The sequence below is a fragment of the Poromitra crassiceps genome (genome assembly GCF_964638095.1).
Source record: "Poromitra crassiceps genome assembly, chromosome: 5".
Classification (NCBI taxonomy): Eukaryota; Metazoa; Chordata; class Actinopteri; order Beryciformes; family Melamphaidae; genus Poromitra; species Poromitra crassiceps.
This window is the reverse complement of record NC_139642.1, coordinates 27,430,557-27,441,158: the sequence shown is the minus strand read 5'-3', so window position 1 is coordinate 27,441,158 and position 10,602 is coordinate 27,430,557. Positions and strand designations below refer to the sequence as shown.

At 42.2% G+C, this 10,602-nt stretch overlaps 1 protein-coding gene across 1 annotated transcript; it reads right to left on the bottom strand.

The window, feature by feature from the left end:
* Positions 1-7,374: 7,374 nt before the first annotated feature.
* drc12 (dynein regulatory complex subunit 12 homolog) lies at positions 7,375-10,263 on the bottom strand (the record flags this gene model as incomplete). Its single annotated transcript, XM_083636598.1, has 6 exons — positions 7,375-7,503; positions 8,044-8,174; positions 8,281-8,373; positions 9,577-9,696; positions 10,036-10,104; positions 10,200-10,263. The coding sequence occupies 6 exons, from the start codon at positions 10,261-10,263 to the stop codon at positions 7,375-7,377; spliced, it is 606 nt and encodes a 201-aa protein (XP_083492724.1).
* Between the last annotated feature and the right edge of the window lie 339 nt (positions 10,264-10,602).

Below are 10,602 nucleotides of genomic sequence, written 5' to 3'. Positions count from 1 at the left end.
CGCCGACCGATAACAAAGCGACGCGCATAATATCCAGGACTCGCTTTCCCAGCAGCCACCTCTCCGTTTTTACAGGGATCCAAGGTCCCGGTGGGGTTTTGACTCAGCTCTTCTGAGTGTGACCTTAGGGCAGGACAATGCTGCGGATATCTTGACACCCTGGAGGCATCAGACAGTGAGCTTTGTGAGCTTTGGACTCTCCTCGGGTGATGTCCCCCCCTCTCCCTGGTCATAGGAAAAACTGATGAGTCTGTCTCCTTGTGGTCTGTCCCTGTTGGCCCTCTGTCCTGTGCCGAACAGGACGGACAAAAACACCTACGGGGCAATTTGTACTATGCAGTATTTTCAGTCATTCATCATTGTGCCGTTTCTTTTTTTTTCCTTTCTTTTTTAAATTATTTCCCTCCTCCGTTGTATTATCAGTACTGAATATTGTTATTCTATTGTTCTTAAAAAAAAATTAAACAACGACTTTTTTGAACTTACTGTATATTCCCTCCGAAGAGCTGCAAAGTTGAACAGTCAAGTCAAGGTCGTTCTTCAAATGCTTTTATTTTGAAAGTGCCAAAAACCATACATGTAAGTATGATCTCGTGGCTGAAGAAAGCACCACAGCCTTGAGAAAACATTCAATGAAGCTAGAAAACACAGCGACACACACGGACTTGTTTTATAGTAGTCATATTCTACAAAATAAAAATAAAAAAAAGTCAAAAAAATTGTTTGTATCTCTGAAAGACAGCGATGCATGTCCAGAGGTGTTGGCAGTTGCTCATTGAATGATTAAATGCTGAAGTGATTTGCTGAGAGAGTAGCTGAGAGAATAATGATTCCCCGTTTAGAATATCTGCTCATAAACATGGTGGCTAGAAGTGCACCCAGTAACCCCCAACGCGCACGCACGCGCACACACACACGCACGCGCGCGCACACACACACACACACACACACACACACACACACACACACACACACACACACACACACACACACCTATGTTGTTCTTGACATCACTTCTTCCTCGATCCATCCTGTACTTTCGACACTGTGATATGATCAGCGTCTGTATGATTGTCTCATCAGCTGTCCCAACAAAATACTACAGTCCCTTTATAATCCCCCGCTCCCAAATGTATAGAATCTCTTGCACAGTGTGTGTGTACTGTGTGTGAGATTGAGATCTGAGATTGGAGGTTATATTTCCCTATAGAGCTGCATTCTGTCCATCCCACGTCTTTCCACATCATCACAAAAGGATGAATCCCGGTCTTGTCAGGAGTGGACTCGCCTCTCTGGCTGCGTACGAATGAAACGCAACATATATTATCAGAACGGTGAAAGAGTAGCGTTTTATATCAGCAGTTGTCTCGAGTTCTTTTAAAATGTCACGGCAGTTACGGTACACTTTTATTGAATGTGATGTTTTTTTACACTCGACTGGGGACATAATTTCAGTGAAAGTCAGAGAGGATATTCTCTTGACATTTTCACACCTTTCATTTTTGCAAACCCGAGCCAAAATCTGGAATATATTTAAGGATGAGGATTTAATCATGTCCTTAAGTGTCTACTTTTAAGTGCACACTAATTAAAAAATATGATTCCATCTCCCGAGGATCAGTGCAGTCTTGGTGATTAAGTCGAGGTAATGAAATCAATTGCATTTCAATTTGGATGGTATTTATCAAAAGAATAGTTGTTTTTTATTTAAGTTGATCAAGTGACACATTTCTTCAGTATTCCACACCATCCATCCATCCCTACATACACATACATATACATACATACATACATCAGTGAAATAGTATGAACAAAACAACACCAGCAACAGGATTCTTAGGATGTAGTTTGGCATTTTATTTGCAGTGACTGTGACAAATGAATGAACGTCTGAAGGTTTTATTGGTAGCCTGAATGTTGTACAGTGACAGTGAGCGGTCGCCCACCTGTCTTCACTGCTTCTTGTTCGGTTGTGATGTGTCCATCATTTGAAATCAGACCATAAGATTCTGTCACTCACCACCAACAAGGCCACCATAAACACAGCTTGAAGGCACCAAGTGATGTGATGTGTGTCTCCGGTACTTTTATTAGCTGTGCTCACTTCTTCTCATCATCTCCCCAGCAGGTTATTATGGCTGAACATGCTCTGAATACACTTTGTCCTTTGAAAGTAGCAACCTGAGAAAAAGGGGTTGAAATTGTGTTTCTTTTCTGTCCGTTGTTATGAGATATCTAGCGGTCATTCACCAAGCGCTGTGTTCTAAAGTCCATGTAGAATGATAGTAATCCATGATAGTCTTTGATCTCAAGCACTCACTGTCTCATATGTGGATGTGTAACCGCTCGCACTGTCCCCTAGTGGTTGAAGCGTTTTGCCATCATGGTTTGCCGTTCCATATGCACCACCATCTTTCCCAGAGATGCGTTGGCCCAACCTGTTATACTGTTAACCCGTAGCTACTATACCAGGTGATTATTACATTCACGGTGATGATGGACGTTCTGTTTGAGAAGATGGCAGACCTGCTGCTTCAGCTGTTGACAGACTTGAATCAAACCAGCTTTTTCAGAGTGATGTTTTTGAATATTTGGTTTTGAGATACCTGGAATTACAGAAGAGAGGAAGTTCTACTTGAGGAGGCTTATTTCCACTCTTCCAAGGTCAGCTCAATCAGCAATCACATGATGAAAGTACTGCAGGACTTTGAAGCGGCGGTTTGACTCAGGTCTGCAGCGTGTCTGAACTCTCACAAGAACACATCTGTGTTGGGGTACGTTTGACTGGCATCCAATAGACATTCATGGGAATAGCTGTGATCATTATAATCATCTAGTGAGGAGGCAGCAGTGCCATATGCACCTAATCCATGAAGTATTATTGTCCTATAGGTGTGTAAATACAGTATGATGAACAGGGTTTCAGTAGTGGTCCAAGTGATGTCCATTTAACTTTTCAAATTCCAGAAGTAACAAACATAATCCAAATGATTATGTTATAGAAAAGGAAGATACAGAGTAGACTTGTGCATAGATACAGTATACAGTAGATATGCCATTTACACACACATACACAGATATTGTGAACACACACGGTAAGCACCTCTGTTCTCATTTAAACCTTATTTCTTTATATGATCACCTTTGCCAAGCAAACTGCAAAGAAGAAACCCTTCCATCACCGGTTTCATAGAAGTTTCTATCCATTTGCTGAATGTCACTAAGAAACTGGTGAGAGCCAGAAGGCTCTCGCTGCGCCCCATGCCAACGTCTTAAACACTCAAAACATTTACAGGGGTGCTAAATCAAGCATAGTTGGAATAGGATTGCCAATTACCTTGAAGGTAAGCGGAGTAGAGTCAGAATTAAAGCAAATCCCATTTGAAACACTGGGCAACCTTCGCTGGGAGACCACTGGGAGAGGTGGCAGAGTTTGGCTGCTATATTTTATAATGCTTTATTTTCTTATATGTTGACATTTCTATTCCACTATAAATACATTTCTTAAAACAACCTCCATTTTGAGGGGTTCTGGTTTTGTCTCTTCTTTACTCTGACATTTTTGGCCTTCTAAGCAATTTAGCTCTGTCATGCTAAATAGCTTGAGAGTTCACTGTGTTGTTGTTGTTGTTTTTTTGGGGGGGGCGGGGGTTACTATTCAACCGGGAGAAATACTCCCACAATGTCACCTGTTCTGAAGTGACACACTGTACACACACACACAGTGTGAGGTGCAGAGACGGAGCGCAAAGCGGAGGAGGAGAGGATCTATCATGGGTTGCTACCTGAGTAAACACCAACATTGTTGAGTGGAGCAGAAGGAGCCGATGCGTCTACCTCTCCTCTCCCCCCTCATGAGTCAATTAATGTCTACAGTTGTGAATCAGCCCAGCAGCTGAGAATTTGTGTGGGTGTGAAGTCTAACTGAGACTAATGAATTTCACAACTGGCTCGTGTACGCGCACACACACAACACACACACACACACACACACCATCTACCAGTCTGATTCTCCCTCTCCTCAGAATTGTGAATGAGTGAACACACCACACAACAACTTGCCGCCTGCCTGCATGACTGCATCTGACTTACAGTTTAATTGAGCCCACCTCTCTCTCTCTCTCTCTCTCTCTCTCTCTCTCTCTCTCTCTCTCTCTCTCTCTCTCTCTCTCTCTCTCTCTGCCTCCCTGTCTGTTCCGCATCCCTGCAGGCAGCATTACAGCTGACAAGCTTTTCACCACCTGCATTTCACACTGCACATTCACAGCACACACCCACATGGCCACACACACACACACACACACACACACACACACACACACACACACACACACACACACACAGGACCAGTATGTCAAGTTCGTTTCATCATGCTATACGCTTCTCCTCCTGCCTCTGGTGCTCCGGTCCATAAATAAAGCGCATCCCTACCCACACCACAGCCTAGCAGCTGTTGGATTTATGGAGTCCATGATGAGCATTGAGTGCCTGCAGAGGTGTGAGAAAATCTACTTCCCCTCCTCAAGCTCACCCACTTGTAGCATTATAGCAATAGCAATCCCCATGTAGTTGAATGTATTTTGCAAGGATATTAGAATTATACTGTAGCGCACTGAGTCTGATGCGTTTTGGCATGTCAAAGGCTCGCGTCTCATACACTTGCTGTGAGTCATTGACTTTAATTTATTGGCCCATTCCCTTGTAAATAACTGTGGTGTTTATTGGGATTTCAGTCTGGTAAACATTTTTATGAAGCTAACAAACCCTCCAATCCGGTAATAGAAAAGCTAAATATGAGACTTGTATAATATTCGAAATGTGCAGAATATTGCAGGTTCTAAATATGGCCTCTAACTCTGCATTCCTCTGGGTCATGCTTTCAACTGGCAATTGTTCAATCTATTCATTCCGTATCTATTGCCGAGATTGCTTCTCCTTGTCTGACACCAGGCAACAGTTTTCCCAAGGTTATTGTTGCGCGTGTATACATTAACTCCATAACGGCCACTAATGAGAGCTGGATCCATGGTGACAGTACTATAACAGACCATCGATAGTAACTACCTAAAGACACAATTAGATTGGAGCAAATTGTTAGAGAGAGCGCTTTCTTATTGATTGATTTGCCGGCAATTAATTGCAATGGCTTCTTGTTGTGTGCTTAAAGAAAAGGCATTCAAAGAGCTGGAATTCCCTCCAAGGTGAGCTGCTGTCGAGGCCTGTATGTCAGCCTTTTGTTCACAGACGGCTGTTATTGACCAAAACATCTCGACATTGTTCGTCTTTCAGACAAATAAAATTGAGATTCATTTACTTGCTGTTTCGTTCCCTCACTATTCATTCCTGCCGTGATCGATGGCCCTGAGATGGGGAGCATTGATTGCCTTGCTCTGTGTGTGTGCGTGTAGGTGTGTAGGCGTGTGTGTGTAGGTGTGCGTATGTGTTTGATCTCTCGCTCTCTCTCTCTCTCTCACAGACACACACACACACACACACTGGGCAGATATGCTTCCATGGGAAATCAGTGAGGGCATCTTGATTCATCAGCTGGAGGCCATCTCGCAGCATCATTACCCAGAGAGCCACAGAAGACAGTAGACAGCCAAGTCAATTTCAGTGCAAGTGAAAGTGCCAGCACTAGAACATCAGGTATTCATGAGAGTAAACTCATGCACCCTGCTATTATTGTGCAAATTGGTAAATCAGACACAGAGCTTCTTTGGTTTTCCGACTCAAAAGAAGGGTTCTTCTGAGTAATAATAAAAGGGGGGGGGACAAAATCTAATATTGCTATAGTGACAAAACTAAATTACTTTCAATATTGGAATGGAAAGTCTCATTCGCCTTGTGCCAAAGAATAAACGACACATCCGTGGAGGGCCTGGCTTTTTTTTAATTTAAACAAGCATTTATCTCTGAGCGAGTGCTGAAGTATATTATTAGATGACGCTAGACAAATGTTAGCAGTGTCCAAGATGGAACTGCCATACTTCATTAATCATTCACACCGCGTACAACACCGTCCTTAATGATATTCTGTCTGTTGCTGCTGGTTTGTAGGAAAAAGTTACAGCTGTAGCAAACCCACACAGGGAAGGTTACTGTACGACACACTGGCAATAAATCATATGACCACGCGACTTTCTGTGCTCCGTTCCTTCAGCGTAAAGCAGGAGCAATATGCTTATCACATTGAGTCTACTGGGACGACTCCAGTCAAACCCATTAAATCATAAATCAACAGAAACATTTGACCATGCAGGCAGAAACTCCTTATAGTCGAAGGAGGAAATATTGGCTTACAGTACAGAAAGGCTTCTGACTTCCTGTGTTAATTGGTCATTAGAGCACAGAATTATCTTAGTAATCCTCGAGTAAATGATTCATTACCTCCCAGATGAAAGGCTAAAAAGGCTGCACTGGTCCATGAAAAAGACCCAGCACATTTGTTTATCCGTTTTCCCACAGGGGCTGTTCTGGATTAATGTATGCCGGGTGGCTGAAGCATATTTCCTGCATCATTAGTTGTTACTGCGTGTCTGTTCATTGGTTCTTAACAGTTTGAACACAACTGTTTGGGTTTATCTTGTTCTGTAGATGAGTTCAGCACTGCAGGCCAACAAGTTATAGTTCATCATATTGCACCTTACATTATTTCTGCTTCATGTAGCCATTTTCACCTTTCACTACCTGGCATGTGGCCATAGTTGGCCTCACTCAACATAGTTGGAGCAAACTGCACATGTGCTGCCATCTTTGTTAATACTTGCTTACCTGGAGTGGTAGTCTTGGCACTCTTACTGTCTGCTACATGCTCATTTACATAAGTTCTCATTTCATATCATATAACTGCATTTCTTCATGCTTTATTCAACTTTGAACAATCTTGGGTCTAAAAGAGCAAAATACCCCACATATGGACCCATATACAGCATACAAAACTAACTAGGACAACGAGCCACCACCAGACCACACCAGGAATTGTCATTTGCTACATCTAGTGGATGATACACAACATTACATTACATAATGCAGTATTCAATGTATGAATAGATAACTGAATCTCTTATGCACTCTGGTGGACACATTCTCTCTCTCTCTCTCTCTCTCTCTCTCTGTGTGTGTGTGTGTGTGTGTGTGTGTGTGTGTGTGTGTGTGTGTGTGTGTGTGTGTGTGTGTGTGTGTGTGTGTGTGTGTGTGTGTGTGTGTGTGTGTGTGTGTGTGTGTGTGTGAGTGTGAGGCATATGAAGTTGGAAGTTGCTAATTGATGCTGTCATGGACATCAAGTCAAAAATATGCAAATGTAGATATAATAAGGGACTGACAAGAGTCAAATACAATGAATATCATATTAATTATGAAGGACCTTGTCATTTAGATGTCCAGTGTGTCCAGTCCAAAGTCAGCGAGCAGTTCCTGGTACTCCTGGTGGACGGCTGTGCTCTTGTCCTCCCATCCCTGCCGAGTCACAGACAGCTGGGATGTCAGGCTGTCCAGGGTGTCCTACAGGATACAGCAGTCGAGACAAGACCGTCAAAGGAAGCTGAGGTTTTTCCTCAAATCCTCCTGTCACAACCTGGTATCTGTCCCTTTAAAAACGTTTACCTCTGACAAGTTTTAAGAGCGAGGTGATTGGAAAAGATTATGCTTGACATGAAGATAACAAAGAAATACTGTAAGTCTCCTATTGCTACTTTGTTAATGCTGTCTGCTTCAGAGTTTTTCTTGGCAGCCATTGGAGCATGCAATCAGTGTGTGTGTGTGTGTGTGTGTGTCTCACTGAACTAAAAAATGTGCGTGCTGCCGGAACCAGTGCAAAATATGAATGCTGTCAAGTGAACAGAGGCCATACATACATACATACTGTACATACATACATACATACATACTGTACATACATACATACATACTGTACATACATACATACATACATACATACTGTATGTACATACATACATACATACATACATACATACATACATACATGTTTACAGGTTTGCTCATTTCTGTGTATGAAGATGTGACTCAGAGAGCGTAACCCACATGCAGGATCTTCTGGTAGTCTGTCTCCATGTTGTCCAGTTTGTGTTGGAGGTCAGCTATGGCGGCGTCCTTCTCCTGCTCCACCTGCTCCCGCTCCCTTTTCTCTGTCCTCAGCTCCTCCTGACACAGGACTGAGCACACAGACACTGCCTCACTCTTCCCATGGAAACTTCTACTTGTATCCTTACTCATAATGCACAGGGGTTATTATTATAAAGTATAAGGTGGGATCCATACCAAGCTGTTCCTTTAGCGTGCTGACTTGATCCTCCAGCCTCTTCACCTTGGTGGTCAGCTCTGCCTGCATGCCCTTGTACTGCCGACTAAAGTCTAAAATAATATTCGATAAGTGGTTGATGTTGGAATGAGCTTAGACGGAGGCTCCCAGTTAATTAAGAGTTTTCAAAATGTCCCTAACCATGGCCAACATGCACCTTGTCCTTACTCTCATGAGGAGCCACACTTTATCAAGGTATTCAGGTTACCTTTGATGTACAACATCGGTCAAAAGTGACCCGAATGAGTTTTTATTTTCTATAGCTTTGCAATAAATTAATTACATCATTCACTATTCTAGGTACCACCCCCCCCCCATTTTTCCTTTCTTACTTTTTGGAAGGGAAAAAAGTATCACTGAGTGTTTCTTTACTTTATGGAAAAAAATCTACGTCAATTTTCACATGGGTCAAAAATGACCCATATGAATTCACTATGGAATTTGATAGGAACTTCTGATATTTGTTTGAAATTCAGAACATATTTACTGTGGACAAATATTCATCTGCCACACATTTCACAACTCAACATGGCTGCTTTTGCACATCTAATGCATGTATGTCTTATTATTGTTTTACCTAAGAAAATATTTGGTAACTGTAATACTTGAACATTAGGTTAAGGTTACCTTGACCCTTGATTTTATTTATCCAGGGTGGTTGGTATGGCTGAAATGGTCATAGAGATGCAGGTCCTGGGCAGCTCCTCAGGATGTTTTGGCTTCTTGTTCAGCCCTGAGTGGGGGATGCTTCTTCCAGACAAACCCCTTTTTAATCAATCTATTTATCAGTTTCCTCTTCAGAGGACTCATCAGACAAGTTTTCTATGTCATCAAAGGAGTATTCATAGGGGAACTGGATTCCAAGACACAGCCACAACTCCAGCTTGACCCTGTGGCACATCTATGTCATCAGCATCAGAGATTTCAGAGTCAGGAGGACCAAGAATTGTCTCCTCATCTTCCTCATCCTGTTCTTTATGCTGCATCTCTATGACCATTTTAGTCATAAATCCTAAATCAATTGATCAAATATATAATTATATTTTCATAAAGTAAGAAATTAAAAATAATTATCTGTGGTAATCAAATACATATTTAATGAATAATAACTGGAATATTAAATGAGAAAATGTATTTATTTCAAAGCAAAGAAACACTCAGCCATGCATGAAATAACATAATTATAGAAGGGGTTTGCGTTTGCATGCATCCTGTAGCTAAAGAGAGGTTGATTCCTGCCATCATTGTATTTATACCTGAGTTGAAATCCCTGTGGCCTTGTCTCTCGTGCTCCAGCCTCTGCTCCATGTCTCTCATGCGTCTCCTTAGGTCGGTGCTGTCAGATTGGGCCTTCATCGCCGAATCATACCTTAAGGCTGACACAAACAGAAACACACATATGTGTACATGCACACATAACTCTTTCTGGGAATAGACAAAAGTTTTTCATTGTGATATTGGTGGAGAGACATATTGACAACTTAAGTTTCACAGCGCATAGGCTATGACAGCCATGTGGTTGGTTTTGGTCAAGTGAGATATCATCCTACTTTATCCACCATCAAATTCTCTCCAGATACAAATAATAGCCTACTGTATTTGCAGCATGTATGACTACAGTATGTGGGTCTATTGGTAGTTTGGCTTATTGGTAGGCTGCAGTTAAATATACATACTGTAACAGAGGGCAAATTTAACCCAGATTCCCTGCTCACCAAGATGATCCTGCAGAACGGCTATATCCAGAATACTGCGCCTGTATTTTGCTTCCAAGTCATTTTCACCTGTATAAGAGAGAATAATAATTGTAATTGTAAGCAAATGTATGAATCAGCATCACACAAGCACAGAATCATGGATATCTTCTAAATAAAATTACTCTTTTCTGGTAGTTTCTTCATGATATTTTGGATTTTTCTATTCCCCCCTTTCTTTGGAGGCATGTTGTAGCATAGGCTACTCGGTCTGTTTTAACTCGTCTACATGGTAGGGGGGTGATCCATTGTTGTCCATTGTGAGTTGCCATGGACTGACTGTCCACTTTGATTGATAGTTGATTGACTGTAATAACAGCCAATCACAACTTGACTGGTGCACTTTTGCCCTTTTAGCTCAGCAGGCAAGCCATGTCATTGGATCTTTATTTCCAGTGTGACATGTCAAAGCGTCCCTTGTTGTCAGGGGCGACCAAGGAGCGCACAGGGAGAATGCAGGGCTACATTCAGCGTCCCTCTTGGACGTTTTGTGTGAACGCGGGGCGTGAACGCGCACGGAGAAGGCGT